The sequence below is a fragment of the Accipiter gentilis genome, chromosome 10 (genome assembly GCF_929443795.1).
Source record: "Accipiter gentilis chromosome 10, bAccGen1.1, whole genome shotgun sequence".
In the NCBI taxonomy this organism is placed as follows: Eukaryota; Metazoa; Chordata; class Aves; order Accipitriformes; family Accipitridae; genus Astur; species Astur gentilis.
Genome location: NC_064889.1, coordinates 32,672,854 through 32,695,857, shown reverse-complemented (window position 1 = coordinate 32,695,857; position 23,004 = coordinate 32,672,854). Strand labels below are relative to the sequence as shown.

The following is a 23,004-nucleotide window of genomic DNA, read 5'->3' as shown; positions in this document are numbered from 1 at the left end:
GTCCACGTGCTTGGGTAGCTGCTGGGAGAACCCAGCTCCACAGATCTGACCTTGTGCAGGTCTACCACCTGCCTAACCGCACACTTCCCACCCTACAACATCCAAGAGGGGAAAGCGACCCAGGCCAGGTAAAGGGCTGCCCTTCTCCCCTGCACCCTGCTGAGCTCCCCAGCTCTGCACCAGCTGGTCAGGATACCAAGCTCTTCCCAATAAAGACAGCTCTGCCAGCATCGCTCAGAGTGCATTTAATCAGACTCATCTCTTTAAGAGGACTGCACAAATGAAAGCCAACACAGTCCTGAACCGCAGTGCTGCAAGAGGAGGAAATTCAGGCTGGCCTGGCTCTGTTTGTTCCATAAACAGGCAAAAGGAGAACTGTGATCCTTGCAGAGAAGCAAGGCAGATCATCTTCAGGGACAATACCCTGCCTCCCTTACTGATCAGCTCAGCTACAGAATCAGTAGCAAGATTTCAGCCTGGCCATAGATTTGCTTTCATCTATGAATGTCCTCTTTAAGTAGCCTTTTGATCACACAGCTGCCAGCACTGCGAACGCTTGTTGCCCTCAGCTGCACACTTCCCAGCACTGCCAGCACAGGGGAACTGGGAGCCAAGGGGCTGAGACTTTGTTGTCTCCCTCCAGAGGTGCAGGCAGCTCCCAGCTGCACAGCTGTGTGAATGCAGGGAAGCCCCAGCAGCCTCATCTGCCAGGCCGGCATCCCAGCGTACACCAGAGTGCCTCGGGAGAAGGCCAGGTCCCTAGTAAATGCCGTAGGTGGGCTCCTTGGTGTCTCGGTATCTGTCCAGGTATCTCAGAGGCTGGTGGCGCGGGAACTTTAACTGTGGAGGATGGTAAACGGGCGGCCGCACGAATTCAAACACAGGCTCTCTCATATCTGTAAAGGGGCGATGCAGAACATTAGTAGAACAGCACAGATTCAAAGCCCAGGCCCTCCCCCTCAGCAGCAAGGGCCCCCACACGCACACGAGACCAGGGCTGGTCAAGCAGGCCTTGGTGAAGGCTCTTGGTGTTATTTTAAAATGCTCATACAAAACGGTCTTTTAGAGGTTGTTTCCTCAGACTGCTGTTAGTTTGGTGGAAGATGGCTTAATAAATACCCAGTCTGTGCTGTAACAGATCCTAGACAGGTGCTAGGATGAGGCAAGAGCCTATAGCCACAGCTTGCTCACTGTCCCTGTGCATTACCCGCAGGGCCATGTCCCAGCCCACAAACAGGCCCCCTCCCCGCACACTGCATTTCTTACTGAGAAGCTGATGGAAGACCCAAGTAACAGAGCTGTCCCACTGACACTGGAAAAACGCCAGCCCTGCTGGGGTCATTGCATCCTCGTGCTTTCTGTAGAAGTCAAACGTGCTAAAGGTTCGCATCTTGAGGCTGTGGCTGGAAACAAGACACAAGCACAAGAGCCGAGGTGAACCTCTTTTCCTGCAGCAGCCTGGTAGGCAACTACTTCCCCACATCACCCCAGAGTTTATAAAACAGAGGTGGAAAAGGAAGCCACCAGAATAAAATCTCCCAGCTTCTCCAGCTCTGTGCACATTTCTGCCCCAGGCAGGGCAAACAACTTAACAGCCTGTTTTAAAGCCACAGGACTTGCAGGGCTGGGATTGTAGCTTCAGGTGACACACAAACTCAAAGCAGCCCTGAAGAATCCTGCAGATTAAAAGGAACTGCTCTCCTACAGCAGTAACAAGCACATGATCATAACAAGCAGTAACAGCCAAGCCAAGTGAGCGTGAAACTGCCCAGTGAGAGCCTGAATTACCATGGCATCGGCCGAATATCCTCGCTGAAATCTATGGGGCAGTCTTGCTTGAAGAGGAGGAAGATGAAGCGATGGTAGCCAGTTCCCATGGCAGGGAAAGGGGGTAAGTAATGGCAGATCTCCTTACCCAACTTGATGTCATTGCCTGGGATGTTTGTCCTGAACACAAAGAAGTTTACTTCGCTATATATTCATTTCCCTCCATTAGGACCAGCAGATACGCCCAGGATTGCAAATCACTCTGTGCTACGTTTTGACATGACTTATGCCCTGTTTGACAAGTGAACAGATAGTAGAGGCTGCTTTCACTGGAACAAAAATCACACCCAGTGATTTGAATGCCAAACAGCAGCAACACCTGGAACTACTGCATCTTTAGCAGGACCCAGAACACAGGGGTAAAGAAGCCAATGGCAGGAGCACCAGAGAAAGCCACGGAACCGCCTTAGCGAACTCTTATTCCCAAGAGTCGTTTCTGCCCAATCCGCCTGGGCTTTCCCAGAGCTAAGGCAGCACGTGGCTCTGATGTGCAGTACTCACACCAGCCAGTGGAGGTACTCCGAGTCCGTGTCTCTTAAATGTCCATCTGTGAACGCACACAACAGAGAAAAGTGACTTAGGGACACCCTGGTGTTTGCATCAACCCCAAAGTGAAAATGACCAAACCCGCTTTGAAAGGAGGGGGCAGCTCGAGATCTCCCAGCGTTCCTTTCCTAGCACAAAAGTAACTCATTCTTATAGGATTGAGCTTAAAATGAGGAGCAAAGAACTCTACAGATATAATTCCAAGATTAAAAGGACTTCTTGGTCAGTTGCTTCACTTCACTGCGCCTTGGTTTTTCAGGGTGAACGGAGTCAGCTAACCTACTTCCTAGGCAGACTGCCAAGGGAGAGAAGAGTTTGGGGATAAACAAAAGATGGGAGTCAGGGAATTGTTTCCTCTACACTGTGACACAGGTCCTGTTGTATCACTGTCCCATCTCTCAACTGCTAGAGATCTGGGGAGGCTACAGTCTTTCCTACATAAGTACTATGTCCCTATTTAGCAGATATCACATCATCTCTGGCTGTGCAGCCAAACGAAACAGGAGCTAATTAAAAGCAGAATCAAACAACCCAGTTTAAACATGTTTTTTTAAAGAACTCATTACTTACCTGGATTTGTGAGCAGCAAAGTCCAGAGGGAGCCTTTATCTGCCTCATATGACACTGCAGGAGGACTGGAAGCCTAGAAGAGCAACATAAAGAGAATGTAAATCACTCAAACAACAGGCACCATTAAGAACAGATCATGATTCCCAAGGCAAAGACCATGAACTTGTTACGGGCACGGCCAGGATGCAACACAGACTGGGCACAGCCATGCCACCGAGTAATCCAGCTCCACCTGGAGAGCCCCCCGGAGCGTTAATAAACACCAGCCTGCCGGCAGACAACAATCCTGTTGCAAAGCTCTGTCCTTATCATACCCAAGAAACATATTTCCTTCATCACAGAGGAAATGCCCTTGTAAAAGAAATCCCCCAGAACAAACAATGCCCATTAGAAGCATCTGACAGAAACACACAGGCTTCCCAGGGGTTGAGGTTGTTCCCAGGTCTCCTCACACACCTCTGACGGAGTCACCATGTTCCCATAGTAGACTGGCACGAAGTGCTCATCTTCTTGGCTGTACTCCACCCTCAAGGTAACCCAGGGGGTGAATGTGGCCCCTTTGAACAAGTCACGAAATATCCCACAGTGCTCTGCTACACGCTGCTTGTGGAACGGGCCACTGGTCTTCTCCCACTCAGCTCTGACTTCATCGAGGGGAATCAGCACTGCAAGGAGAGAGAAACACTGCAGGAAGCAGCTGGGCACCCAGAGCTGCCAGGGCAGGGAGAGGAGGTGGCAGGGCACAGACCAGTCCGGAGCCGCGCTGCTCTTTCCATCTCGGCATTCTGATGGTTCTCCTTCAGGATCTTTTTTCTTTCCTTGATTTCCTTTGCCCGCAGCAGCTTATCACGCGGCAGGCTGATGTCGGTCTTTGGCTCTTCAGAAAGGGGTAAAAAAATCATAAAAGTGAAAAATGTGAATACCCAAAATACCCAAGCACAAAACCCCTACAAAATGTTAGAGAGTGTATGAAAGAGATGCAAACTTCAAGACCTCAGAGACTTGATTCTACCACCTCTGCCTTCCCTCTGCACCTCCACCCTTCTGTTCCCTCCTCCTTCCCCAACTCCTCACACTCCCAGACCCACAGGTTTGCCAGCTAGCGAGCAGGCCTGGTCTCTCTACGGCTGCTCAGCAGAACAGCCAAACTGTATTATTTGCTGCAGGTCTAAAGCTCTAGGTCCTGGTCTGCTTTCTCTGATACTAGTGGGGCTCCAAGTAATCGCTTCTTTACACTGTTCCACATCTTTTGGCAGGTCCTGGCCAGTCTCCCTCCTTCTGGAAAACTGCCATCTATTTCCCCTGAAGACACTTGTGCTCTACAAACTTCTGTATCAGAAAAGAGCCGACCTCGTGCCAAAGCACTTCAGCAGCTCTTTACGGGGCAGGTTTTGGGGCAAACCCGTGGCCCCAACGACAGCTTTCCTGACCTTCAGCAACAAAACCCCGTGAGGTGCAGCTCCTTCCAGGAGTACCTGCCGGGGGGCTGGTGTGCTGCCGGTACGTCTTCCACCACCGGGGCTTCCTGCTCTCCTTTTCCGCCAGCCTGAAGTAGCGAGTGAAACTGCGGTATTTTTCCAGCGCTTCCAAGTTGCTGACGTCGATATCCTCGTTGGGCATCGGTCCCAGCGGGGCTGCCCGCCTGCACAGCGCAGCTGGAAGCGGAGAGCGGTCCCGTTTTACACAGAGAGCAAGAAACGAGGCCGAGGCAGCCCGGGCCGGGCGGAGAGCGGGAGCGCAGTCCCGGGCCGGTGCCATCCCCGCCAGACACGCTTGGGGAACCCAGGCGTCCGAGAGCTCTCCCCCCACCCCCACTCCCCTCCAAACGGCTCCCACTGCCCACTCGTGGGGAACCGGGGCTCCCCGGCCCGTGTCTCACCCGCCGTGCCGAAGGCCCGCCCGCCCCGGACGCCGCAGAGCGCGGCGCTCAGCAAGGGCGCCGCCATGGTGCGCGCCGCCCTCAGTGGAAGGCCCCCCCGTTACCATAGCGACGGCGGGCTGCGCCGCGCCTGGCATGGAAGGCCCCCTCGCTGCCATAGCAACGGGGCTGTCTCGAGCAGGGCCTGACTAGAAACATCCCCCCGCGAGTGACGGGCTCTTCCCTCGCCCCAAATACCCCTCCCCATCTCCGCCCTTGCTCCTCTGTCCCCAGGGCAGATCCCGCTGAAGGGAGCAGGGCGGCCCTGCTGCCACCCCGGGGCAGGAGGGAGGGAAGGTAAAGCTCAGCACAACAGCCAAATTTCTTCGGAAAAAGGAAAAGCTAGAGTTGCCTGTGAGCTGTGGAACATCCTCGGGGTGCTGCTGAACCCCGGCCAAACCTCTGTGATCCTCCCTAACGCCTTTGGTTGTCACAGCCCAGCAGCAGGCAGCTGCCCGTCCAAGAGCCATCAGCATGGCCAACTGAATCCCCCCTTCGAGGGCAACTGCCCCCCAGCAGTGCCCGCTGGGCAGCCGGTGGCACTCATCCTGCGGGATGGACACCAGACAAACTGTGGCTTCACAGCCCATGGGGATAGATTTCACACTCCGAGATTGTTTTTAAAGAGAAGGATAGTTCCTCAGCTGAGAACTGGGATTATTTATTGTTTGTTTTCCTCCCCCATGTGGAGGGCACAGCAGCCTCCTGTGAAGACGGACACAGCCATCCTGTGGGTAGTGCGTGGGGAAGCCACCTCCTCAGATTGACAGAGATGAAGTGTTGTAGGATGCTTTCTTCAGGGTCTCCAGGAAGAACTGCTCATCCTCTAAGAAATCACGGTCCTGAGAAGAGAGGGATGGATGGGATGGATATCAGCGTGCCACAGAAATGGGGTCACAGTCCATGGTGTCACTCATGAGCGAGGGAAGTATCACAAACCCTCCTTCATGCAGTCAGTGGTGGGCAGGTACCCATCCATGATACCCCCTGGGGTGTATGGACTACCCCCCCAGGGCCCATAAACTCACACTCTGAGCGAGACCCACAGAGGAAGCCTCAAAGAGCATCCCTGCCTGGGCAAGGACCCAGCAGAGAAGCAGGGGACTGATAGGAGGATGGGGACATCATGAAACCAGAGCCCAGCAGAGCTGGCTTCTCCCACCCAGGGATGGGGTGAGGAGAGGGGTAACCCCATCAAGCCAAGGACATTATCAATGAACCCGAGACAAGCGGTAAGGATCCATCCGTCCTTGCTTCTGGTATCACTCCTCTAGGTGTCCATGGCTTCTGCAAGCCTGCCCAGCCCAGTGGCTCAGTAATTATTTAGGAGACACCCCACACCCTGTGGCTATCAGGCTCAAATCAGGCTTCACCCAGCCCTGCTCCCACCCAGCTGGTTTGAAGCCCCTTCCAGCCCTGGTCTCCCATGGCTCACCTGCTGGGCCCTGTGCTTCAACAGCAGCAGTTTGGCGTAGAGCTCGGTGGGGCCAGCCATGGCCAGGGTTTCCCTGCTACCCCCTGGGCTGTGCTGAGGGAGCACCCTGACAGGAGGCGGAAAGCCTGGAATAAAAGCCTGACTGTGCGATGCTGCCACTGTTAGAGGAACTGCAGACGGAGACAACAGAGCATCCCTTTTTTTTGCTGCCTGCATGTCCCTGCAACATTGTCCTCCCCAACCTCGCAGTGCAAACAGGCTTTAACCCACCTGCCTCTCCCTTCCTGCCTCTTCTCCCCCCTCCTGGTACTGCCCTGGCTCAGAGAGCTCCACTGAGCTCCTTCAGGGGAGGAGGCAGCCAACTCGCATCTGAAGTTCATATACAGGGGAACTAAAACAGCACCCAGGAACATCCCAAGCCTCCTGAGAAGTGGAATGCAAGTGCAGCTGCCCCCCAGCATGTCCCTTCCCATCAGCAGCATGCAGGAATCCTTACACAGCATGCTGGGGAGGCCTTTTGTAGGGGCACTGAGGTCCTGGTCTGCAGTCAGCAGCTTCATGGGGTTGTTGGGCAGCTCCTCACGAAGCTGTTCGAGCTGTCTCCTCTGGTGAGCCATGCTCAGCCGCTCCTGCCCCATCCCCAGGAGAAAGGGAGAGAGAAGCTGTTGGCAAAGGTTCAGGCCCTTGGCATAGCAGCCCCAGGCCAGGAAGGGAAGGCGAGGGGGTATTTGCCTGGTGCAGACACTGTTCCTGCTGCTTCAGCTGCTCCAAGTGCTGCTGCATGACCTGCAGCCTTGTCTGGTGCTCAGACTCTATCTTGCATGCCTCGCGCAGGGCTCGCTCCCCTTCCTCATACTTCTGGGATGAGAGCTGCAAGGAAGAGCAGCTGGGGAGGCTGGGGAGGCTGGGGTCAAAGACCCTCACTGCCCTGGGGCAAGGCTCCTTCATACATCGCCTTATTCCCCTCCCAGGACAAGATGAGGATTCACAACTTTAGGAGGGCTGTGAAACCCCAGCTTTGCTGCCAGCCTGTGTACAGCTGTGAATTGCAGTGCAGATGTTCTGCTTACCTTGGTCATGCTTTTAATCTCCTCCTCCCGCTGCCGGATGCGCAGCGCAAGCCCGTTCACCTTCTCCTTCTCCAGCCTCAGCTCCTGCCAGGCCTCATCCAGCAGCTCCCTGTCCCTCTCCAGCTGCTCCTCCTTGGCTTTCAGCTCACGGCCACGGATCTTCAGCTCTGCCTGCTCCTAGGATGGGCACAGAGGAAACCAGTGCATTATCTGCCCTGTCCTGGACACTATCTCACATCTTCCCAAGTGACGGGAGAGATCTGCCCCTGTTGAGCTTCTCATGTGTGCCAGTTTGGGGTGCAGAGCAACATCACCAGGTAGTCAAGCAGTGCCCTCACCCACCCACCCTTGGGGACCAGGGCTGGCAGAGCTGGGATTGTACAGACACACACACACTCCTTCCCCAGACAGGACAGAGCCCCTCATCATGTTGCACATCCTAAAACATGCTCAAGGCACAGCAGTTTGTCAGCAGTGGAAATACCCAGCCTAAATGGTTATTTTCCACCCTGGTAGCCCTTAAAAATGCAGCTCTGCTGCACTGTCTGTGCTACATATCCCCGCTAGACAGCCCCAGGGGGGAGCAGAACTGGCTCTGAACATGTCCCCACGGCATGGGGAGGTTTTGCTTAACCCACCACAGGGGTTTCCTCTCACCAGACTTACAATGGAGGCAGCTATGCCTGGTCTGGCCACCCAAACTCCTCACAGGCAAAGGGGAGAGACAGGGGCAACTGATGCTTCAGTCATCGTCTAAAACAGGCTGGTGGAGGCTGTTCCTAGAACAGCCTGATTCTCACCACCTGGAGTGACATCTCTGTCTTAAACACCTGAAGGCAGTGCTGAACGTCTCCCCTGTGGGCAGGACCCATCTGTGAGCCTGCCAGGCAGTGCTGGAGGCCACAGAAAGGGGCTCCACTGTGGTACCTTGGCCAGGCTCATGATGGTGCCCTCTCTCTGAGAGTCCATCTGCAGGACTCGGTCCATATCGCGCTCCATCCACTCCTTGCTCAGCTGCTGCCGGGTGTGAAATTCAGCCCACTCAGCTGCCAGCTTCCGTCGCTCCTCTGAGCACTTCTGCATCACCGACTTCTGCTCCTCCAGCAAAGCGCTCTGGAGAGCATCACAAGAGAGGGAGAGAGAAAGCACTAAGTCCCATTCGCTGTAGGATTTTTCTCCTCTAACCCATCCTGCCACTAAACTCCACACAACATCTAGAGGCTGGTTCAAGCCCACTGCACCTGGCGTGAACCCTGCACGGAGAGCTCTGGCCCCATGCTCCTCAAGAACCAGCATGCATCATGCATGCGCACAGCAGCCTCTTGCATCCACATGCCAGAGGGTTGGTCCGATTGTGATTCACTGTACGACTGGGTGTGAGACTGAGGAGAGAGAGGGCAGAGGAAGGATGCTGCAGCCCAGCATCTAGCTCCTTCCTCCACCACACACTGCAGCACAGCCCCGGTCAGGCTCACGAGACATGTGAAAAGCACCTGGAGATGTCTGTCCCATCTCACCTTCGCCCTCTCCAGCTCTGCTCGCTCCATGGAGAGCTGCTGGGTCATGACTCGCCGCTGCTCCTCCAGCGAGTGCTGCAGTGATTCCACTTTGGATTGCTCTGCCGTCGCCCTCCATCGCTCCTGGGTTCAGTCACAGAGGAGAGACAGATGCCATTCACAGGCTCTAGGCCAGGAACCTCCCGTGGGCAAGACATACACCCCATATCCAGACAGGAGGGCTGACCCGGGCCAAGGACACAGCATGGGCTCACCTGCTCCAGCAGCCGAGTCTGCTCACCCAGCCTGGCCTCCATTTTAGCAATCACCTCCTGGAGTCGGCTCCGCTCCTCCTCCATGTCCCTCTGCTGCTGCGATAGCCTGTCCTGGAGCACTGGGGAGAGGCAGCAGCAGGGTCATGAGCAGCCTGAGGTAGGAAGCCCCCCTCTGTCCACACCATATTAATGGAAAAACTGCATGCGTTTGTGCTCGTCGCCTTCTGCACATCCCCAGGACACTGTTTTGTAAAGAGGAGACCCCGAGATGTCCAGTGACCAAGGCAGGCAAAGCTCCCAGTCGCCGGCTGACTTGGAGCAACTTCTCCCCATTTTCTGGGTGTCCCCAGCCCTGGGGAGACCCCACAGCCGTTTCAGTGCAGAGGAATAGCAGACGTACGTTTGAGCTGCTTGTCCCGCTGCTGTGCCCCCATGGCCAGCTCCTGGGAGGTGGTGTGGTGCGTGGCCTCCACTTTGTGAGAGAGGTCATGCAGGTCGCTGGAGAATTTCTCCATCTGCTCGATGACACCGTTCAGAGACCTGTGGAGAGGAGCAAGGGGAGGTTCACCCCTATGGGACACATGCCATCACACTGCGATGGAGAGGAGGATGTGTGGTGTGGTGGGCCAAAGGCTGGGCAGCCCTGTCCCAAACCTCTCTGGGTCATAGCAGAGCAGTAGGAAGATGTAGCTGGTGCTTACGGGAGTACTGACAGATATTAAACAGCTCAGCGTCCCTCGAGGCAGCAGGTGGGAGAGGGGATGGCCCCTGTTACCATGGTCCGAGGCTGGTTCTCCATAGAACAGGGAACACCACGGTCAGGGACCAATGTGGGGATATGACACTGGCGGTTGGTACCTGGTGTGCGAAGTGGCGCTGGTCACCGCATCAATCTCCTGGTCTTTCAGCCGCTTCAGCCGCTGGAGCTGCTCTTCATGGTCTTTGCGCATCTCCTGGACAGACACTCTGTGGGACATGGGGCAGGAGCCCACCATAGGCTGTTACAAACCAGTGCTCACCGTGACAGGCACCATGGAAGAGGCTTGGTCATGGGGCTGAGAACCAGGTCGCAGGACCTGAGCTGGCATGATGGTCTGTCATGGGGCATCTCACTGACAGGCATCCACATTTGCAATGGACAACATCTGGGGCTTATGGGCTTCTCTACCAGAAATCGATTTCTCATTGACCCAAACTATGTGGACATCAGTGACTCACTGACCTGAATAAAAGGGATTTGGGGGAAATAAAACACTGGGTTCAGCATCTTTCAAAATACAATGCATTCACTCTGAAATGATGTCTCCAGCCAGATCTCCCTGTGTCCACCTACAAAGCAAATCCCCATTCCAAAAGCCACCCAGCTGTCCACAACTCAGTGCCTCTGGAATGTGATTTCTCCTTTCACCATGTCCCCAAACCATTCCCTGGTTCCTTTGCCTAGACCGGGGGTACTAGCCCCGCATGCGAGCTGCTCGTGCCATTCTCACCTCTGCAGCTCTCGCAGCCGCTCCAGCTCCAGTGTGCTCTGCTGCTCCAGCGCTGCCAGACGCTGCTGGTGCTGTGCAAGCAGCTCTGCCCGTGCCTGCTCTGCATCCTGGCTCTGTGACAGGAGCTGAGCCGCCAGCTGCTCCTTCTCCCGCCGCAGCCTCTCCTCCCGCTGCCCGAAGGTCTCCTCCACCACCTTCACCCGGCTCCTGCCCGGAGAGGTCACAGCAAGGAAGAAGTGTTGCTTTCATGGCAATACCCGGCACTCTCTACCCAAAGCGCACACAGGGATCTAGGAGCAGATCAGTGTCACTGCGTGCATGGGGAATGACGCAGACGCTCCGCAGTCTGAGCCGTGAACCCTCCTGCTACTGCCCAGTGTGGTGCCCTCATTAGGGACATGCTGGCAATGGGACTGGCCCCTCCTCCTTGTCACCCATGGGACAGTGTTGGTGAGAGTGGACCCCCACCTTGGCTCACCCATGGGGCTGCTCTCTGCCTCCACCAGGTCCACATCGACACGGTTCTATGCCTGCCCACCCCAGGGATGGATTTGGGAAATGCTCCAGCACTCCCACCCCAGAGGGGATGGACAGGGCTGTAGGCAAGGACCTGACAGAGGAGGGGAGCACAGGCAAGAGGCTGGTACCTGTGGGCGCTCTCAAGGAGATCCAGGTCCTCCTGGTGCCGCTGCTGGAGACTCTCCAGCAACAGTTTGTGCTGTGTCCGCTCCAGCTCCAGCGTCCGGACCTGCCAGGCACCCAAGGAGAAGGTCCTTGTGCTGTCCCAGGGACAGAGCTCCTACAGCAGCACTTGGTGGCCATAGGCATCTCTGGACAGGAAGGTTTCTCCTCTCTCCTGTCACCCTGATGATATTTGGAGTGGGCATGGCCCCTTCCCCTCCCCCTGGGTCACCCATGATCCCCCATCCAGCAGGCGACAAGGCTCACCTGGCTCTCCAGCTCTGCCACTCGGGCCTGGGTGCTGAGCAGTGCTGCCTGACAGCCTGATGCATCCTCGCAGAGCTGGGCTGTGGGAGCCCCCAGCCTCCTCTCATGCAGCAAGCCCAGGGCTGGGGACTCTGCCTATAGGGATGGAGAGAGAAAATTGAGGCCCTTCAGGATCAGTGGCTTTGTGGTGTGGCCATCAGCATCCAAATGAAGGCACGTGCCTCACCTGCAGCTGCGGGGCAGGCTGGAGATGTGCCCTGGGTGTGGTAACCTGAAGAGACACAGGGATGCTCTCAGGGAGGTAAAGCCCTGGGGAGAACATCTCCTCCTAGCCTGGGAATGGCCATCCATGCCCAGCCTACTGCAGTCCCTCCTCTGCCCTTCTCCAGCCCCATTGCTGGCCTGGGTCTCTTCTTCCCAGGTGATACCCAGTAGCCCCTACCCCAGACACAAGCATGCTGGGCTCTTACTTCTCTGGGGACAGACTCAAGGCTAGGACCAAGTCCTCTGAGAGACAGCGTGTGTCCTGCCACCAGGGCAGGGTAAGGAGGCCCGGTTAGGTGAGAAATGGAGGCTTCGAAGACCAAGCAAGAGCTGCCCTCTCTGTCAGAGGCTCTGCTTCCCCTTCAGTTGTCTAGAAACAAATCTCAGAACATCACCACCATACTGGGGAAAAACAGCTGAAGAAGTCCTTTACCAACTGCAGCCTCTGTTGTCTAATTAATATTTTTTATATATATATATGTCTGGGGAACTATATAAATGCTGTTCAGACAACGCAGGGTTGTAAATGCACATGATTTACAAAGCATCCATAGCACACATGCTTTGGCCTGATAAATACAACTTGTGGCATCTTGGGGCTCTCCAAACACTTTGCCTCCCTGAACACAGGCTCCCAGAGATGCAAAGTGGCACACATCCTTCCTCCTGTCCAAGAAGCACGGAGAGAGTTGGATGATGGTGAGTCAGCATAGGAGGGCTCACCATCACCACCCTGATCCTGCACCTCTCAGGGGCACAGGCCCAGCAGACCTACCTGAGCAAGCATGGCAGGGGTCTGTGTTTCCTTCTCTTCTGGGAACAAGGATGTGGGGACTGGAAATTAAACAAATCCGTGATTCAGATATGGCAATGGGAAGCATCCCCTCCCAGAGGGTGAGGGCCTGGGTCTCCTGAGCAGAGCAAGAAGGGTCCTGCTCCACTCTGGAGGCTGGTGATGGGGACAGAAGGTCAGACTGGCTTGTCCATACCTGCACACCTACCCCACCACACACACAATGGGGGGACTCTGCTCTACAGAGTGGGTGTGGGGGCAAAGCATAGCTCCTTCTCCACCTCCATCACCTAGGGAAGAGGCTGGGTCCCCTAAACCACTTTCAGTGGCCTCTGAACTGGTGCACAGCCTCAGCCCAGGGCAGGAGGTGGTCTTCCAGCACACGGCACTAGTGGGGACGAATGTGGGGGCAGCAGGAAGGAAGGGGGAGAGAGAAGGGACAGCACGAACTTACGCCCACCCATTGCTCAGAGAGCAAGTCCCTTGCAGCCCTCTGAAATCCCAAAGGCAGCACCGCGGAGCTCGGTGTGCCCCAACACGATGTCCCCACCGTGCCATGAAATGGGGATGGTGAGATCCTGCAGCTTGGCAGCCCACTCCGACAATGGCTGGTCAAAGCCTGGGCAGCATTCACATGGCCAAGGGTGATGCTGTGGCTCCTACCTTTTTCCCTTTTTTTTTTTTTTTTTTTTTTAGGGCAGGGGGACCCTCTCTGCATACTGCTGCCCAAATTGTACAACCACACGAAACACACCCAGGGCGCTGGCATCTCTGGAGGGATCCGCCTTTGCAGCCTCTGACGGATGAGCTGAGGCTTGTTTCGCAGGGCTGAGCCAAGGGACCAGTTGCCTGTGTGGGCACAGAGACACAAGTGATGCACAGCAGTGTCACAGCTCAGGGAGAGGTGCACAGACATTATCCTGCGTGGCATTTCTTTAAAGCTTGGCTGTCCCACTGTGATCAAATAGTCAAGAGCCCAACAATCCTTCAGAGCTGCCTTTCCTCCCAGTTACAGAGGTCCCAGCCCGCCCCGTTCCCTCATCTCACACACATGACGGCTTTCTGCAGGATGTCTCTCCCATGGAGGATGCCCGAAAGGTGAAGGAGACCTTACCCAGAGCCATCTGCATTCGCTGCCTTGTCCTGCAGGGCAGCTGCCTGCTGCGGTGCTCCTGTGGAGGTGGCTGGCTGGCTGCAAGCAAAACGCATCCCATGTGGAAGAGCCGAGGAGGCAGTGAAAACCAAGATCCTTTCCCCCAACACCAGTTCCTGCCATGCAGCTGAAAGCCTCTGTCCCACTCAGTTGTGGCAGGATTCAGCTTTTTGGCTGCAGAGGGAGCAAAGATGCCTCAAAACCTCCACCACTGGCATTCCTCCTTGCTGCATCCACCCCCTTCCCCAGGGCAGCAGCAGCCCCAGCTAACACACCCCGGCACATGACACAAGGCTGTTTATCTGCAATTCACTTCTGAGTCCCATTCGAATGGCCCAAGTCTGAACCTGCATCCATGTAAACTCAGCTGGAGGAGGTGGTTTGCCTGGTACTAGGAGGAATGAAGGGGAATGAAGGTGGGAATGAGGAGTACAGGGGGAGCTCATGGGGGCGTGCTGATCCAGGACAGCTCCACGGTACCCGAGGCAGTGTGTGCAATCTTGGCCATAACTGGAAGGAGAGCCCCGAGCTGTGATGGGACTGTGGGCTGGATCAGTGGGAGAAAGCTCCACATTATTACCCCAACCCGAGACAAGACAGTGCTTAAAATTAATTAAATCTGAGCTGAGGGTTTCTGAGAGGCCCTGCTGGAGAAGCTACACATGGAGCAGATGAGAGCACTGGGGCCATCAACCCTGCCTTTACCTGACAGGAGAGCAGGGATCCAGCCCTTCACCTGGGGCCTCCAAGGGCTTGACATTTCTCTCCTGGGCCTTTGCCTGTGCTTGGGCTTTCTTGCGAGATAAGGCAGCGCTCAGCCAGTTCTCCTCCTCCAGCGGGTCGGGTTTAGCTGCTGCCTCCTCTGCAGCTGGGAGCTGGCTGGTGGGGCCAGGCTGCCTGGCTGCGGCAGGGCTGGCGTAGCTCACCACGGGACTGGCCTTTGCTGGAGACGTCGGCTCCGAATCCATAAAATCCTCATCTTTCAAGCCCAGCCAGTCACCTCCAGCCCTGCTGCCCCGCACAGGGCTCCGGCGGGCTGGAGGAGGAGGTCTGGAGTGGGGGTCTGGTTTCGGTTCACTGCTGTTCTCGGCTGAAAACCTGCTGCAAGGAGAAGCAGTGGCATACCTGCCTATGAGGGGACCCTGGGGACCCTGCCTGCTCCACCGCAGGGGCAGCACGGCTGGTGGCTGAAGCTACAGACACACGCAGAGCACAATACCTCACAGACTGCCTCCTTGCCAGCCGGCCCTCGGGCATGGATGCCACTGTGGGCTGGTACGCTCCAAAGACAAAATCCTCCTCGTCCCGACCCTCTTCTTTCTCTGTTCAGACAAGCAGCCTTGAGTCAGTGCCCAGAAGAGCAGCTGCCTGCAAAGACACCAGCCCTCCTCCTCCCCTGCAGTTCCCACTGGGATTGCTGCCTCTGGGAAAACACAGCTGGAAACATCTTCCCCAGAAACCTGTGACATGCCTCCTCAGTGTGGCTGGGAAAATATTCTTTGCTGGGAATCAGCCCACGTCCAAAGGCAATTGAGTTACGGCTACTGTGCAAATGCTCCCAGGCTGCCACGAGGGCAGAGTACACCACTTTTGCATTAGCCACCTTCCCCCTGTCCCAGCGCTGACTGAAAGCCCATTAGCAACCCCGTTCACCACTACAGAAAGGGTATTTTCCCTGCAAGGGCATTAGAAATCAATCTTGCTGTCCCACGCCAACTCTGTCACCTCTGCAGACCTTCCCTGCATCCTCAGCTGTGCTCACCTGGCTGCTTTTGGTACTTCTTATCCAGTTTGAACTCCCTGTGCTGTCCCATGCTTGGCTGTTCCAGGATTTTGGCCACAGAACCTCGTCCCAGCAACTCGTCCAGCTTGGAGCGGGCTGGCCGGAGCTCCTCTCTGTTGGGGACACAGCAGCAGATGGGTTTCTTCAAGAGGTAGGGCTGTCCCTCATCTCACATCCTTGCCAGGATGCTCTGGCTCTTCTTTGTGAAATAAGGCTGCCCTTGCCCCTTTCTGGGACCCACAGGCAGAAATTCCAGCATCCCCCACCCGTCACAGTGGCATGATCTCAACACACAAGCCATCCCCTGCTTTACTCCCACTGCCTCTTCATTGCCCTTACTCTTCTGCCGCCTTTCCCTGCTTCTCATCTCCTTTAGGGCCATTGCCAAATCCCAGTGCATCCATCAGGTCATCACCATCATCTTCAAACGTGAGCTCCTCCCTCCTCCGGACTGGCTTCATGGTGTGCAGGGGTGTCTGGGGTGGGGGTGGCTCTGTGGATGGGATCACACATGATAGGAGGTTTGATCAGGGCTTTTTTTTTTTTTATTATTAACAACAGATCAAAGCAGCCCTGCCTGCTTTTATCTCTCAGGACCATTTACAAGTAATTTTTAAATAACTCTTTTCAGTGACCAAAACTCACAGGAAGTGACAAAGTGGCAATGCACTACTGCCTGGTCTGTGGCCATGCGTCCACTGATGGGACATTGCTGGGTGTCACTAACACTGGGGTTTCCAGCTCTGGTTAACACCAAGAGCTTTTTTAGCTTTGCAAGTTTCCAGTCAGATAATTCCTGTCCCCCTTCGCCCAAAGTCCCTGCTCCAATGATGCATCTTAGTCCTTGCCCTAACCCACCAGCTGCTGCTTGTGTCCAGAGTGGATTTATTGGGGCGAAAGGCTATTTTAGGGGACTATCAGACCCATTAGCATCTCTGCAGCAGGAACAAGAGGGTAAGTGCCTGTAACACAGCCACAGGGCAGCTGGATCCCACCCAGAGGTTGCCCCAGCTGTGGTTTGGTATAGACCGGTGATACTCTCAGCCACCCAAATCCTGACCCAGAAAATTTATTCTCATTTGGCAATGTGTAGAACAGGCTGGATGAGGTCAAAGGTAAGAACTGAGTCTCCATTCCCAGAAAGGAAAGGTCAGTTCTGTAACCTGTGGCACACTGGAAATATCAAGCACTCAGTGACCTGTGCCACAATTAACCCTGTTACCAAGTTGCTCTATAAATGACAATACTAGTTAATGAGAGATGAGACTAGGCAGTTTTCAATTTAATCAGTTTGGACCTCACATAAACTAATCCAGGCTGCTGATTCATTTAATACAAAGAGGATGCACCGAGCAACCCTGCTTACCTTTCTCTTTGCTCTGTTCTGTTTTTTTCTCAGAGCTGCTTCTAGTGCCTGTTGGAGCTGGTTTCTTGGGAGCATCCTGCTCCTCATCAGACAAAAGCCCTGCCAAAGGATCATCTATATCTGGGAATTACCCCATAGGGGCAGAAAAGGAGAATAATAATAAAAACAAAACCAATGTAATTTAGAAAAACAGTTCTGCACTAAGCTAAGCACTATTCCCCACCATGTGCACATGGGAACAGGAGACCATATCTGCCCAAAGCCATGAAGGCAGGTTCTGCAGGGACCTGGGATACCCTCGAGTCTCCCTGAACTTCAAACACTCAAGAGTTACATTTCTGTTCAGTTTTCCACATTTTCTTTCTCCTAGAAGAAAATAAGTCAAAATTTGGGTGCTTTAACGCTTGAACAGTGTTTAGGCAAAGAAAAAGGGGAGAAGGAAGCCCACCTAAATCACTTAAAGCCCATTAGTGATTTTAACAGATGTTGATCTTGGTTAAAGCACAGGGTTTAACAACCAGATCTCAGCTGTGCCAGGAAACTGCCATACACCCCCCACCCCCCGATTTGAAGCTGGACAGAATCCCTTCTGACACAAGGGCTCCCAAGTGTCACAGACAGTCACTAAAGAACAAAGCATATGTGAAAATGCAAATACCCCCAGGAATTGTCTCCCAGCCCTGTCCTGGGGAAGGACTCAAACACAGAGCTGTATTTTTTTTCCTTTGGTCACCCCTGAAGGAATAGATTTGCACCTGCATTGTAGGGGTGAAGGACTGTGTATCATTAACCAGCCAAGCCTTCAGTTAACAGAAAAGGCAAGCTATGGGCAAAGAGCAAGAGCAGAGTCCTCAGCTGCCCCCATGCATCTATGTGCTGAAGTGAAGCAACATCCTACCTTCAAAGTTAAATTTCTTGTACTGTCGGGAAGCAGGGGGGGATGAGAGTGGCTTCTTCTCCATCATAGGTACAGACTCTCCTAGAAAGAGAGGCTGTGGCTCTCAGAGACAAGGTGCGGCAGAGATGTCCCTGTCCCACCCGGCTGAAGGTCATGTTTCTGGCAGCAGCCCTCTAAAAGCACATATTGTGACACACAGGACCCCCACAGCCCTACAGGGTGGGAATCTCTCTAAAAGGGCCTCCGTGCAGGCAGAGAAGGAGAAAAGGGTCTGAGGAAGAGCAAGGCAGTTTAGAGACTGGCATGGAACCCCTCTGGCTCTCCTTCCACACAGATCAAGCAGATCCCTGGTCTTTGACCTGCAGCAGTGAATGGCCAAACGGTGTTTGGTGGGAGGCTGCAGTCTGGCCGTTGTTGCTGCTACTGTTACCCCACCGTGACAAGAGGCTAAGCCAGGGATCTCCCAAGGAAGAACACATGGCCAGAATAACATGTTGTGTCTGGGACAGCCCCAGAGAGGACCAGGAAAAGGATTTTCGGGAACCAATCCACTTTTTGTTCCCTATCCTGGAAGAAAATACCCGCTGCTCATTTGGAACCAGGCTATGAAAAGAAGAGCAGGATCTCCTTGTTACCTTTCTCAGGAGCTAGCACCTTCCCTGTGGTTTTTACTGCTCCTCCCACGGAGTCACATTTCCCAGGACCTTTCACGGTTGTCTTCCCTGGCCCAGAAGTGCGTTTCGATATTCCCAGGAGATCAGCTTCCATGTCGTCCATGTCCTGGAAAGCAATTGGACGAGGATGGGAGTAGGGTGAGTGCTGCTAATGCCTCAGTGCTACTTCTCCCTTTGGAGGCTGGTGCTGAAGGCCATGGCTGCAGTGCATGGGGGGCTGAGATGGAGAGTATTTATGTACTTACCTTTAGGGTCTGCAGCAGAGCTTGTGGGTCTGCATCGGAGGCACTGGATCCCTGCATGCCAAGGAGGGCAGAGATCAGAGACAAGAAGCCTTCAGAAACTCCTCACCCCTCACTTCCACGCTCCAGCCCCTGGTTTTCCTCATTTTATGGAATGGAAGAATACATGCCCAACTGTTCCTGGTGGCCCCGTTGCTGGAAACCCTGTGCCTTGATTCCTTTGCTGAGGTCCTGCTGCCTCTGGGAGAAGCATCAGGAAAACCCAGGGCCATTGCTTTGCCCGAAGTGTACCCAGGAAGGCTGGGCTGCAGCAGCACATGCCCCCCTGGCTTTGCTCCATCTGATCCAGGGCACCTGGAAGACCCTCTCCCACCATCCACCCACTCCCCTGTCCCATCTTCCCCACCCCACAGGGATGCTGGAGAGGGGTTATGTCTTCATTCAAACTTCACAGTTCATCCCTGTTATCCCACTGCTGATTTGGATGGGGTTGACACCAGGAGCAACCTTGGCTTGGCTCAGCCCCAGCCCTCGGGACACCCAGGGCCTCTCCTGAAATCTGGGCTCACCTCTGCAGCCTTGATGTCCTCTGCAGGGAATTTGCTGAAGAAATCATCCTCTAGAAAGGACCTATGACACAAGCCGGGGGTTAGCAGCACCACATGCGAGCTTGGCAAGGGTGCCCTGGGGACAGCCAGGCCAGTTGGTGGGAGGTGGAGGGGACCGCATGGGCACACCGTGGCAGCCACATCATACAACAGAAAACTAGGCTAGAATAGCACTAGGATGAAAGACAGTAGTGCTAGCACTGCTATATTTAAGCAAGCACCTGTCATAAGGGAGATTTACAGAAGATGTATGGGGCTGGGGGCACCCAACTCTTGCTGGAAAGCTTCAGGCTCTGGGCTCCCAGTTCCCAAAGGCATCGCAGGTAACTTGCTTTCCCAGGCAATTGCTATCAGGGCAGGGAGCGAGGCGGAGAAGCTGAGGATGGGGCAGGTCAGAAGGACTTGGGGAGCACATAAAGATCTCCAAGTGGGAGAGGCTACGTCTGAAAAGCACTCACTTCTTGCTGGCCTGTGAGCTGGTGCCCCGGGCTCTCCCACTGCTGCCCCCAGCCAGCTGGGAAGCTCTGGCAGATGTAACGGGGGGTTCATCTGGAAACAAGACAGGGAGAGATTAGGCTGATAGATACAGGCATATTCCTACTCTAGGCACTCCAAAAGGGGATCTGCTGTCTCCCTGTGAGCTGCAGAGGCTTTTAATCGGAGACGGACTTCACTTCACCTCCCCAACCTGATGTCCAGCCTATACAGTGGCCTCTGACTCTGGGATACCCTGCTTTCCGCTCTGCTGCCTGGTTCATCCCTCCCTCACAACTGGAGCCCCTTGGAGATCAATGGCTGTTGCACCAGCACCTCCTGCTCCCAGGAGAGGAGTAAGAATACAAGGATGCTGCCCTCTCAGTTGCAAAGAAGATTCATTTTACCATCATATCGCAGGAGGTCATCAAGCACATCATCAATAGAACCTGAAATGAGACAAATTAAAGGTGTTGAGGCAGGTGTGCTCACCAAGCAGGTGTAAAAAAAGCTCCCAATTTCAACACGGCTTGCACTTTTGAAATCGTCCAAGAATAAAGGCTTGGTCTCAAGCATCAACAGCACAAGGCCTTTCTTGCTGGTCTAGAAAGAACTCCCAGGTCTTGATCCACTATTTTGTGGATAAAAGATCTGTCTTCACTTAGTCAGAAATGGGATATCTTTATGAAGTGAGCTAGCTGCTTTCTATTCACTTAGTCACCGGCCACAGGCAGCACTTACTGTGTGAGCTCTCACCCTGCAGTATCTCAGAGCCCCTGGGCAACCCCAAAAGCACTGCTTCAGTATCAGGGGCTGCAAGAGGCCTCCAAACAAGCAGTTAGGGATTAGGTGAGGAGAAGAACTGAAATAAATGCATATATTCTCCCCTGGATTTGGGAAAGCCCACAAGAAAGGAATATAGGACCCCAATAAGCAAATCCACTTGATGCGAGAGGCAAGTGAGTATCTCTGGTTCAGGAATGACACAACTCACTCAACTGTAGCTTTCACACAAGGATCATGAAACATTTCAGTAGCCAGGGCTGCCACCTGATCCCAGTGTCCCCCCTCTTCTGTCCCATACATTCCCAGCAGACCAAAGCACCTACGGACAGTAAAAGGAAAGCATGTGAGTATACGTACCTCTTAAACTCTTTTGCGGTTTTGTAGCCTATGGAGAAAGACAAATTCTCTCATTAGAAAATGAAGCAGGTCTGACCTGGACTTTCTTAAAACACGCTAAAGCCAGAGGCAGGTTTCTCCAGAGCATCCCATAAGCAACAGTGAAGCCCTTCTCCTGCTCACGCTGTTTGGGAAATGGCACATGAAACGTGGGGGAACCACAGAGATATTGACAACTTTAGAGACGCCAGTGAGCACAGTCCCTCCTGACTGCCAGCTGGGCAGAAGCCTCCGGCCCTCGGCATCACTTCTGCCTCCAAGCAGAGGTGGCAGAGCATCAAATTTGGATTTCCCAGGCCTGCCTTAGTACCGTATCACACTCACCATCGTGGCGTGCCAGCCTTCCCCTGCTCCAGCAAGTCCATTTGCAGATTCTTCCAACCTCCACCTCCACGTTGCCGAGGGGGATCCAACACCGTTGATCACATCCACGCCAACCTCCTACCTGCAGGGAGAGGAGGATTTTCCGATTTGCTGTTACAGCCAGTGGCACCTCTCTTAAACAATTTCCCTCTGCAGCCTGCCAGGCTGGCTCCGTGCTGCTCGGACCTCCCCAAGCCACTCTAAACGAGGCTCAATCCGAGTCTTAAAAACACCCCCCCCATTCCCCAAAACAGCCTTGCGTTCCTGCAGCAGTTTGTGTGGGGAATATCACAACGACACCAAGAAATCGTTCTGCAAAATAACCCGAGAGGGAAACAAGTACCACCCGCTCTGCCCCACTTGTGTGGAGCCAAGTAGAGCCCAGGGGGTGGCTCCTGCTGTGCCCAAAGCCTGGCGAACACCCCGGGGGGGGGCTGGGGAGGGAAGGGGGGAAGGAAACCTCATCTCTTTGGGTCCCGAGCACCCGGGGGGGGGGGGGGGGGGGGAATCTCAAACAAGCGGGACGGCTGCTGCTGCCGTGGGGCCCACGCAGAAAACGAAGTGGTGCTGGAGACGAGGGGTGCACCCACCTCTCGGGATGAAAGAAGCCCCCCAGGTTTCCGACCGCTAGGCCCCCCACGCTCCCGTTGCCCCCCTGCCTCCCAGCATCCCGCCCCAGCAGGCGCCGCGTCCCGGACCCCCGCTCGCAGCCATCCCCGGCCGCCCCCGACCGCCCCCGGAGCTCCGCAACCCCCTGCCCACAACACACCGGGCTCCCGCCCCGGGGAAGCCGCAGGCCCCGGCCCGGGAAGGCCCGTCCCTTCCCGTCCCCTCCCCTCGAGGGACGATGGGAAATGTAGTCTCCGCCGGGCTCGGGGGAGAGCCGGGAACTACAGCCCCCCGGCAGCCGGGGTACGGCGGCTCCCATCGGCTCCGCAACCCCCCGCCCCGGAGGTGGCGGGAGGAGCTCGGGCGGTGCGAGGTGCCCGACGGTTACAACACCCGCCCCGGCCACCGGGCAGGAAGGGCTGAGAGCAGCGGCAGGCTTGTGCTGTTTCCCCACGGGGCCTCGGGGGGACTCCGGGTGGCCGAGGACAGCCCGGGACTGGGGTTTTGCTAACCCCAAGACTTGCCTTCAAAGACAGCGGGCCGGTTTTGGCACAAATAATCAGCCCCCCTGGGCTTTACAGCCCTGTCTTGTTTAATTGATAAGGAGCAATCAGAGCCCACCTTTCGAGACACCCAGAACCTAGTTCGGGCAGAAGGCGCCAGCCGGAGTCCGGGCGCTGGGGGATTACAGCTCCAAAGAGCACAGCCCTTGTGCCAGGTCAGCCGGCAGCCACCTCTTCCAGCTCAGCAGGAGGAGATACAGGCCGGGTCCGGGGACCCCCAGGAGAAGCCATGAATACCCCACCTGGCACTGCCACCTGGCACAGCCCGGCTGGAACTGTTGCCTGCAGCCCACCTGGGACGGTTTACTAGATGAACTTAATTAGTAACCACTGCTCCAAAGGGACAAGACTTAGCAAATCCAACTACAGCAGCCTCTGCAGCGAGCCACACCAGCACTGCTGGAAACAGCTAATTGGAAACATTAGAAGTTCAGGTTAAAAAACCCCTCACGCTAAC

At 55.1% G+C, this 23,004-nt stretch overlaps 2 protein-coding genes across 8 annotated transcripts; both read right to left on the bottom strand.

The window, feature by feature from the left end:
* Positions 1 to 244: 244 nt before the first annotated feature.
* On the bottom strand, positions 245 to 4,914 carry MRPL38 (mitochondrial ribosomal protein L38). The gene is made up of 9 exons (XM_049812404.1): positions 4,823 to 4,914; positions 4,419 to 4,598; positions 3,692 to 3,820; positions 3,400 to 3,608; positions 2,944 to 3,016; positions 2,329 to 2,374; positions 1,789 to 1,947; positions 1,267 to 1,403; positions 245 to 896 (listed from the first exon to the last, which is right to left on the bottom strand). The coding sequence occupies exons 1-9, from the start codon at positions 4,887 to 4,889 to the stop codon at positions 760 to 762; spliced, it is 1,137 nt and encodes a 378-aa protein (XP_049668361.1). The 5' UTR covers positions 4,890 to 4,914; the 3' UTR covers positions 245 to 759.
* A 592-nt stretch (positions 4,915 to 5,506) lies between these two features.
* On the bottom strand, positions 5,507 to 22,263 carry FBF1 (Fas binding factor 1). 7 transcript variants are annotated; one of them, XM_049813154.1, is made up of 31 exons: positions 22,145 to 22,263; positions 21,337 to 21,457; positions 20,974 to 21,001; positions 20,238 to 20,279; positions 19,815 to 19,905; positions 19,318 to 19,378; positions 18,752 to 18,802; positions 18,468 to 18,612; positions 17,833 to 17,913; positions 16,935 to 17,048; positions 15,908 to 16,061; positions 15,548 to 15,681; positions 15,005 to 15,107; positions 14,491 to 14,886; positions 13,747 to 13,824; positions 13,387 to 13,481; positions 12,615 to 12,673; positions 11,802 to 11,846; positions 11,576 to 11,710; positions 11,275 to 11,375; positions 10,628 to 10,834; positions 9,996 to 10,103; positions 9,538 to 9,677; positions 9,138 to 9,256; positions 8,884 to 9,006; positions 8,294 to 8,479; positions 7,367 to 7,543; positions 7,029 to 7,166; positions 6,793 to 6,925; positions 6,297 to 6,466; positions 5,507 to 5,703 (listed from the first exon to the last, which is right to left on the bottom strand). In XM_049813154.1, the coding sequence occupies exons 2-31, from the start codon at positions 21,337 to 21,339 to the stop codon at positions 5,620 to 5,622; spliced, it is 3,501 nt and encodes a 1,166-aa protein (XP_049669111.1). In that variant the 5' UTR covers positions 21,340 to 21,457; positions 22,145 to 22,263; the 3' UTR covers positions 5,507 to 5,619. The 7 variants fall into 7 exon arrangements, with proteins under 7 accessions (XP_049669111.1, XP_049669112.1, XP_049669108.1 ...); XM_049813155.1 differs by having other exon boundaries at positions 16,935 to 17,033; XM_049813151.1 differs by having other exon boundaries at positions 16,935 to 17,054; positions 22,145 to 22,262.
* Positions 22,264 to 23,004: the final 741 nt, after the last annotated feature.